Here is a 9,795-nt window from a genome sequence, read left to right on the forward strand (position 1 = left end):
GGTGATGACAGGCCCTGCCGACATGTCTCCAAAGACTATCTGGAGCGAATCATACCGCGATGCAGGCACTGGCCTATTTTTTTGCTCCGACGTGACCACAGGGTCACCCAACACTTAGAGATCCAGCATGCATCAGAAGGAGTTCACCCCTGTGCAATAACACTTAAATGTCAAATGATTCAATACTGAATCACCTTAAAGCTGCTGCAGTAATTGCGTTCTTTAGAGTCAGGTAACAGAAATGGCGTATAGATTTACAAGGCTGACATTTCTGCTGTTAAAAAATCTTTTATTTTGTTCAATATTTGTTCCCATATTTCTGTTGTGATTCCTTCCTTCTTTCCTTCCTTCCTTCCATCCTTCCTTCTCTCTCCATGGCCTGTCCAGCACAATAGCAATCAGAATTGTTGTCTGAGTAACAGAAAGAAATCTAACATATTTATTTTCTCTAGTGGAACAATGCATTGTATGGCTACAATGCTAGATTTAATAATTATATATATAAAAAAGAAATAGCAATATTAGAAGTTGATTTAATAGACACCGAGACGAAATAGAAAAGAAAGGGAAAGGAAGAGAGGTGGTGGAGAAAGTTAACAGGGAAAGAGAGATAATACAAGAAATACGCCAAAGCCTTTTCTACATGGAGCGGTGAGAGCAGAGGGGTGAAAGGCATAATAATAAAATATAAATACCTATATAGTATCCACAAAGCTCAGCAGAGGTTGTGTACTTTTATTAAATAAAGATGCTTGCCTCTTTTTTCCATCGCACAAAAAAACCTGCATAATGTACTTGCTCCCTCTATGGAATCCAGATCATGTTGTCATGTAACCCAATTTGTTTTACAAAGTTCATGCAAACCGGATCCAGAGTTCCCTGAAAGTCCAGGTCAGCTCAGCAAAACTTTGTGAGAAAAACAGTGACATTGCTATTTTTGCAGCGTGTAACCAGCAGGAATCGATATATTGCTTATTTTGTTTTTAACGAAAACCTAATAGTCACTTTGCAGTCCGTTGGAGAACACTGTAAGATAATAGCTCACAAAAGCGATGTTGGCGAGTCAGCAGAAAACACGCAGTAAATATAGATTAGAGGTAGGAGTTGCCATAGCTCAGCTACATTTACACCTTGTAGCTGTTGGGATTATAATGTTTGAATTAGGGTAAATGTATGCTGCCAGTGCTACAGCTGTAATGGTCCCTATGCTGAAAGGAAGCTACTGCCTCCTATGCTACCACATAAAGATTATTTGGACTGTGAGTTTGCATGTTAAGCCGAGAAACAGTCATCACTTTACACAGACTCACACAATTGGTTTGTCTTTTTAGTGACATGTAGTCACTTAGCTATTCCAAGTGTGAAATTTACTGCAGACAAGAACTAATGGGCAACAGAAATATGGGTTTGACTATGTTTGTGTTGAAATAAATGTTGGACTGGTGTCACTAAGACCAGTTTTGAGCAAAAGGGTGTACTAATGCTAGTATACCAACATGTGTCTTTTGGCTGGAAGTATATTAACATTGTGAAAGGACCCACAGAATCCCGACTGGAACCTGATAGAAAATCAGTAGAGGGAACTGAAGATTAGGGGGATGGCAAGGAGCCTTTCCAACCTCAAAGACTTACAGCTCACTACCAGAGATTTTTAAATTTTTTTCTTCTAAGACAGCAGAACTTTTTGTCACGAAAAAACATCTTGATGAATGAATATCTGCCAGGGGTATAAACCTTTTTGGTTTTTAGAATTATAGACTGTAGAGCCAATTTACATTTTAGCTTGGGAGCAAAACTGATACACAGTCAATATATTGGTTTCATGCATAAAACACCACTGTTACTTGCTAGATGACAGTGAAGTAAAGAAAATGAGACCATAAAAAACAGAATTAAAATTATTTCCATATAAAGTGACAGAAGTCTTTTACAATGTAGCTAAAAAGCCAATCAGTTTGGGCTTGACACGTGGGAGACAACATCGCTCCCTGTTCATTCAGTTCATAAGTTGTGCCAATCGACCATCAAAATTTGTGCATGTGGGCTAGCAATGCGTAAAAGCGTAAAACGTGTGCCTTTTGCTGTCGTTCATCGTGCCCCCTTGTGTCAAACCCATTGGAGAGAATAATTGGGTGCACTTTTAAACTAACATTGATTATATCCTTGAAAGACAATTAATCCAACCACCAACTTCACTCCTTTATACACAGGTATGGTGAATACAAGAGACTGTTATCACATGTAAAACACAGTGAATACCAACCATAAATTCCTGCAGCTCCTTCAGTGTTAATCTCGGCCTCTTGGCAGCCTCCCTAACCACTGTCAATCTTGCTCATACATTTTGGAGAGAAGTCAAGCTTTTCAAACTACTGTCATGCAATATTTTCTGGGGTTATTGACAACAATCTTTGCTGTGCCACAGCATGTCTGTAACAGTGTAACAGTGATGTTTGTTCCCATTTTCTGACTGATAACTTTTGGATACTTTCTAACCTTTCTGTAAAATGTAGTTTCAGCGTTAATGAAAACCAGCAAATTTCAGAAAAAAATCTTCCAGAACTTTATGCCAGATTAATTAGTTTTAGCTCAACTGATGGCAGATGGAAACTCCAGATAACTAAAAGCTGAAACTGTATGTTTGAGGTATTAGTTGAAGGATGGATATGCAGCACACATTCATGATTTATGTCTTTATTTTGATTTTTTTTCCTTTTACCAGAGTGATTTTCTTTCAGTAAAATTGTTTAGAGTAAAGGTGTAAAGAGATCTAAATTTATTACATGACAAAAACTAACAATTTATCAGTCATGAATAGTTTTAGAGCCACTGCACCATCCAAAATGCAATTCTGTTTTAGAAAAGAAAACAATAGCATGAGGGTTTTTTTCCATCACCGCTTAAAAGATCAAATCAGCCTCATTCCACTCACCCTGACCTCCATATGAAAATACCCTTCAGCTTACTGTAAGTAAGCATGTTTTTGTTTTTCAGTATTTGTACCATCTATCATCATTCCCTTCTTTATTTTTATTTATTTATTTATTTTTTGCAAAAATAAATAATGTGAAGGGGAAAGAGGCAGAAAATAAACAATGGAAGTGGTTTTTTAGGTCTTTGGCACAATGTTCCTGTCACAAAAGTGTTCTGAATCTTTAATATAAGATGTTGCCCTGGCCGAGGAGAGGAAATGTGCTGAAAACATGATTATGGACTCCTGGGGAGACGGAGATTGTTGTCTGAGAGGGAAAAAAAATATTAAGCAAGGCGGTGAGGATAAAAGAATTTTGAAGGACGAAGGAGACAAATAGAGGCGACATCTTTTTAAAAGTTAGAGTGCTTGAGGCAATGCCATTTGCTCTGCAGATTAGGGGGGCTACTAAAGTATGGAAATGCAATGGAGGCTGCATCCTGTGCTGTAAAAGTTTCGGTTCACAGAACTTGGTTTGACAGCACCATTTTTCTGAGGGACAGAAATAAAGCAGGGCAGCAGTCTTGGGTCACAGATGTCAGACAGAGTCAAGGCACTGCCTTCTGTTTAGAGAAGCTAAAGTTGAAGGAGTAGCATTTACATCTATCACTGCGTGACAGCGTGACTTAACTTTTACTGCATAAGGCTGCAGACCATCACTCATTCTGCAAAGTGATTGCTTTATCTCACTGTCTGTCCCCTTTGTCAGCCGTGATTAAGGTTCATATAAATCAATCTGTGTGGGTGTGTGCCTGAAGAGATTCCCATTTAGCTCAGGTGCACCAGTTATGTATGCACTGCTGCTACACTCAGACTGAAATTATCAGGGTTAGAGGCAAAGGAATGTGGCGTTGGGAATATCGATTTGCTTTCTTCCAAATTAGCCTGAAAATATAAATGGAAAAACCCCTAAATTAGAGACAATTTCAACAATATTAGATAAATTAGTCAAAGATTGTTGAGAAAGCTGAAATTTTTTTGAACCAAAATTCGTCCACTCATCATTTATCTTTTGTATTTTTCTCTGTTGTCTTCAGTAATGAAATTTGCAGGGAAGGAACCAGAGGATGGGAATTAATGTCCGCCAAGACCAACATGTTTCTTATTGTCTTGTTGCAGCTTTGCTGCGGAGGACGTTCTGATGTCTCACATTTCTATTAGATTCCAGTGGTCTCTTATGGTTGATGCAAGTCTGTCCCAGCTGACAACAAACACACCGTTCTGAATTTATATTTACCGGTACTCATTTATGTAGTCATGTTAAGAGTTGCTATTAGATCCGAACGACACAATAACCTTACACGGCTATGTCAAAATCCCAGCTTTTTAAGTCTTAAACAAATAAAGAAGAAAATAAAATGTTTTCCAGCTTTACTGTGATGTAAATCATGACAATTTTAACTGAAAAAGTAATAATAAAGCAGCTGTAATAGCACCTCTGCATTAATTCTTTTTTGTCAGGAGTCTATCAGCATCACATATCTTGACAAGATTACACTGCATCTTGCAAAAAGTCTCAAAAACTGTCAGATTGGGAGGAAATTTTTTCTTCCACAGCCATTTTTATAAAACTTCACAGATTTTTGTCAGATACTTTATTACGTTACATCATATCAAGATTTTCCTTTTTTTTTTGGTAAAAGTCAGACACATAGAAGTTTTGTGTCATAACTGACTGGTGTTTGGTATTGTTCATAACAAACCTCAGATTATGATGCTGCCACCACTATGTTTCACTGTAGGCATGGTGTTATGAGGTTTTATGAGATTATAGCTAGGCTTGGATGTTTTGGACTTTTTTGTCTTACAATGCTAAATCTTGGTCTAGACAAAGAGTATGGACCACGTCCGTCCATCCATCCATCTCTCCATCCATCCCACTTTCCTATACTAACTTATCTCTCTGTGCAAAGTTGTGGTAGGCGGCACACCATGGATGGCTTGGCAGTTCATCACAGTGTTCTTCAAAATGTTGCAATAGAGAAACCTCCTTATTGTCTATGACTTGTCAGAAAAACAAGTTTAAAGCACAGGAACAGTTATCACAAAAGATACGAACTTTAACCAGAAAGCACCACATCCCTTACACAAGTCATCTCTCAATGATCAAAGAGGACTTGGGCGATTTCCAAAGTACCCTACTGAGCTGTTCAGGCTCTTTCTCTTTATGTTTGGTTTGCTTTGTGTCTGTGTGGATTAAAAAGAGAGACCGCAGTTTTCCCAGTTCTATTTTTGACATACATTTTAAATGACAGCAAGAACGACTTGTCAATCAAAGTGTTTTATTTATGAGTCATTTCCCCATGCTTTGGCAGTCTAAACAAACAGACGTCAGCTCTAAATTAATGAGCCCCTCTTTACTTGTCAGAAGAACACGTTTAAGACTTGTCTCCTCCTCTGTGTCTCCTTTTTTCTACCACAGCTCTGATATCAGCAGGCTGCTGCACCAACAACTGCAGAAATGTCAAGCTATGGGACAGGTAAACCACTCTGCACATTATTATGCTTTTTTTTTCTATGGACCGTCTTTGTGTTAATTAGGGACTCAGCCAGAAGATGAAAAGCCAGTGAAGGGCATTGTCAGTTTTTACGAGAAGGCTCCATAATCCTGTAATTAGCTCCCATTATTCTGCTTCACCATTCAGAGTGGCTCTCTGATTTTAACTCCTGTGTTGAAATCTATTCAGACTAGGTTGGAGGGGTTTACATTAGCAGGATTAACATGAAGTAATAAAAATCTCTTGGTGAGAGAGGCATAACATATGGCAGTATTTGCCATATGATTCTCATAGGAGTCATTGAGAAATAAACAAACATATAATTCTGGTCCTGATTAAATACGATGTCAATCTAAGTGTTTCTCGACTGCATCAGTTCCTATGCTTTCTCAGGTGGAATCAGGGAGTTTACTGGGACGATAGCGTTAGAGGTGACCCTGTTCTGCCTCTGTGTGTCATTGTACATCTTCAATCAGGCCTCAGTGTGAGGCTGATATGGCTCTGTTAATATTTGATTGACAAACACGGCGTACCTGCCTGTAGTGAGCAGCGGACATTCCTTGCCGCTTCTATTGGGAAATGCTTAAACATAACTATATGCCACCGCAGTGCAGTTCCTTTCCCTCTTGTGTCATACAAAAACGTCAGATGATGTACTTTGTGTATGTGGCTAGCTAGAAGACAAGTAAGAAAGATGCATTAACACTGCAGGCTGAAGTCTGGCCCTGGTCACCCCTCAGCTCTCTGATGCAGCGTTGAACAGATGCGAGCAGCCACAAAACATTCTGTCAGGAGCACAAAAGGCGACGAAGCTGAGAATGTTAGTTTTTATTCTATATGCCGCATTTTCCAGACTATAAGTTGAACGTTTTTACATAGTTTGGCTGGTCTTGCAACTTATAGTCAGGTGCAAATTATGTATATTTGCTTGATGTTAATTCATACTTTTTGACATGAGCCAAGGATTAAACATTACTGTCTGCAGCCATGAGGAAAACTAATTACAGACTAGAAGCAGGAGGGCCACAGCTTGAGGAACAACTCCACAGATGGATGCTATAAGAACATACTGCAGATTCTTTGATGGTCTGTGATACCTTATCAGATTTTCCTACCGTAGAACATAGATAGTTGAGTCTATCGGTTGGTGTTATCTTTCGAAACTGCTACAGCACCTGCTGAGGCTCACATCTCCACCCCTTATTAGTCACTAAGAAGATGAAAATGAATTACTATGCAGGTTTTGCCACTTCATGCAATGCAAGTGCCTCACCTCAGATTGACCCTGCATGCACCTCTGGTGTTCTTCGCACTTTGCTGTTGGAGCGGAGCTGTTCCTAACCACCCTGATTTAGAGCACGGACATCAGTGCGTCAGAAACTGCCAGCTGCCTTACAAGCCAAAATTGACAGTTTCCGTCAGTTTGTTGAAAAGTAACTGAAAACGTGTCACCGGATCATATCAGTCCTATGGATGAGGATTGTCCCCTCACGTTGGACAATTTCTAAATGAATGTGATGTGTACTTCAGTGTGACATACTGTATATATTATTTTTTCTTCACGCTGCATTTTTCGGCTGATGCAACTTGTAGTCCGGAGTGACTTATAGTCTGGATAATATGGCAGTACTATTACTATAACATTTTTTAAATCAATACAGTCTGTGCATGCAGGACTGCAAGTAGTTGGGATTCCAAGTATTGCATTTTGTTGAACTTTCAAGCGGTGAGTGCAATGCACCTGAATATCATCTATATGGACCTTTCTGGGATGGACAAGCCTGATTCTCCTGCTGACCTTTCAATGTGATCTATTGATTTCTAAAAGAAGCATTGACCTCAAAAAATACACGTACACAATTGTGCAGAATCTTTCAGCTTTTATGTGTAAGTTCACTTTCAGTATATGCATAGTGCGCAACTTTGTTGAACAAGCTGGGATCAGGTGGCATAGATACTAAAGAAAAAGATTGTGATGTATTATTGGGTTAAATAGAGGACTCTGAGCCAGCTGAGTTGGATTTTGATGAGCAAATTACCCAGCAAGAAAGGCCATAGTTATGGCGTTTTTGTCCTTTTTTATCTCTAGCAGCATTAATGATAGCTTAATTACAATTAACTAGCTCAGTTTCATGATGGCTTCTTGTGCTATAACAAGTCAGACGTCACTAGTGATTACAGTCTGCTAGAATTAGGGTGGAATAACATATGATTAACACTTAATTTAAATGCACCCATTGAGCATTAATGGGCAAATACACAAGCATCCAATAAATAATGTCTTGCAAGCATCAGTCAAATTAAAAATCACATTTTTCACATTCTTCCATTTATGTGTAGAGAAACAGTTCCATTCATTCCATTATCCATCTCACCTGACTTGTTGCAGTAAAATAAAAATATTCTGGGAATCTGTTAGTACTCTTATTATTTTTCACCTGAGTATGAAAAGTGGAACATAAGCAGAACAGTACAGCCAAACTAGTACTGTTCTAATACTAGGAGCTAGGAGATGTCAGAGCCTCTCGGCTTAGTCTGCTGCCCCCATGACTCCACGCCAGGCAAATGATAGATGGATGGTTGGATGGATGGACATATGTAGCTATGCCTACCCCTAACCTTTAAACATTTTTTCAGCTCATCACTGACCTGTCTGCTGTGTTCCTTGGTCTTAATGTTGCTGGTTGTTCACTAATATTCTCTAACAAACCCCATAAGCCTTCTCAAAGCAGCTAGATTTACTTACTAAAATGTTCATTTTCACACTTATTTGATTTATGTTGTTGGTCTATCACATAAAATACCAATACAGTACACTTAAATACAGTTTGTGGTTTTAAAAACGTGAAAACCATAGTGCTGCTCTCATATGTTATTGCTTGCTTTTGGGTTTATTAGATCAACTCAGAAACGGTTTCAGTTAAAAACACATTTTTCCTCTTTGTCTTTTTTCTTGTACAGCTTTGATGCCTCCTCTTGACAACTTGACCACCCACGCCTCACCAAAGAAAGAGGGGTGGTAGTGGGGCAGCCCTCCCGTGACTCTGGGCTTGACAGACTTCAGGGCCTCTGGAAGCCACCCTCCATGGCTCCGAACCATCTGTAGTCCCAGACCTCTTCCATGTGCACAGCCCTTAAAACAGCCTGCCTCCATTTTTCCATTTCTACATATCAGGAGTTTGAACAGGATGTGGAGTGAGAAGGTTTTTTTTTTCTTTTTCTGTTTTTGATGAGAATGCTAATGATGATTTGGAAGACTCATGAGGCCTGCCATGGTTAAATGGATCAGCGAGGATATCTCTCAGTGCCAGCTGCGGTTTCACTAACTCCTGGAGAGAGCACAGGGAGGTTGGATGGGGATTGGAGAGGAGATTGAGGACATTGCACTTTTTGTGCTGCTATCCTCTGTTTACAAAAGTAGATCATGATTGGGGAAGCACCGAAAACTTTCAATACTTTGTTATTTAAGTCAATTATTTTCCCACACTCTTTGCTCTTTCCCACCCCCCCTGCTTTCTCTGTCCTCTACCTAATCTTTGACGATTTATTATCTTCAACATGTGTAATGAGACTGCTATAATCTAATGTTCTAAATCTCAGTCTCCGAATCCAGACGATCACATGGCCGCCATCATTCCTAGTAAAAACATCACCACTCTGGCTATTTCAAGTAAATGTAAAAAAAAAAAAATTTTCTCAAAAATAACCTTGCAAAAAATCAACAAAAAAAAAACAACTCTTCCTGTGTCTTAAACCAAGATGGTCAACATTACTAGCTGCTGACAGATGTTCTAGTTCTACAAAATGCAATGATCAGGTGTAATTTTTCTTTTTTGTATTATCTTATGTTCCCTTAAAGCGCCTATATTGAAGCTGGGTGGAAGGTGATATGTTGTCCATATTGTTTTTTTTGTTTGTTTGTTTTTTACAAGGAAGTGACGTCCAAGTAAAAAGTAGATTATTGGATTAGTTTTCTATATATCTCTATATACAAATATATTATGATTATTATTTTTGACTTACTTGTATTAGAACTATAATATGAAAATGCGTATGGTATAATAAATAATAAACAGCAGTGTTTATCTAAAAGTGCATCGTGTGCTTGTGTTTTTCTATCACAGCAATGCTGTTTTTTTAGCAGATGGACTAATAGTAAGCATGCCCAGCTATGGTGCCGGTATATTTGGGGTTTCCAGGTTAGATTGTTAGATACAGTAGTGGACATCCAATATTGTTTATCCCTGTGACAGATTTAGATGCAATTTTTATTTTACCAAGATGTTTTTTAGAAGTTATATTAATGTTTTAAATTGGCCCAGTCAG

At 38.6% G+C, this 9,795-nt stretch overlaps 1 protein-coding gene and 1 long non-coding RNA gene across 4 annotated transcripts in view; one reads left to right on the top strand and one right to left on the bottom strand.

Moving 5' to 3' along the window:
- Positions 1 to 9,564, top strand: part of ccdc85al (coiled-coil domain containing 85A, like) — a 39,762-nt gene extending 30,198 nt beyond the window's left edge. For 2 of the 3 annotated variants that reach the window (XM_028019264.1, XM_028019263.1), the window contains exons 3-4: positions 5,394 to 5,451; positions 8,431 to 9,564. In XM_028019264.1, the coding sequence (XP_027875065.1) occupies positions 5,394 to 5,451; positions 8,431 to 8,436 (64 nt within the window). In that variant the 3' untranslated portion in view covers positions 8,437 to 9,564. The remainder of the gene's footprint in view (positions 1 to 5,393; positions 5,452 to 8,430) is intronic. The other variant, XM_028019265.1, reaches the window with a different exon arrangement.
- Positions 273 to 6,911, bottom strand: LOC114145617 (uncharacterized). The gene is made up of 3 exons (XR_003595736.1): positions 6,743 to 6,911; positions 6,585 to 6,679; positions 273 to 379 (listed from the first exon to the last, which is right to left on the bottom strand). It is a non-coding gene; the product is annotated as an uncharacterized LOC114145617 (long non-coding RNA).
- Positions 9,565 to 9,795: the final 231 nt, after the last annotated feature.

Source organism: Xiphophorus couchianus, chromosome 5, assembly GCF_001444195.1.
Source record: "Xiphophorus couchianus chromosome 5, X_couchianus-1.0, whole genome shotgun sequence".
Lineage (NCBI taxonomy): Eukaryota > Metazoa > Chordata > Actinopteri > Cyprinodontiformes > Poeciliidae > Xiphophorus > Xiphophorus couchianus.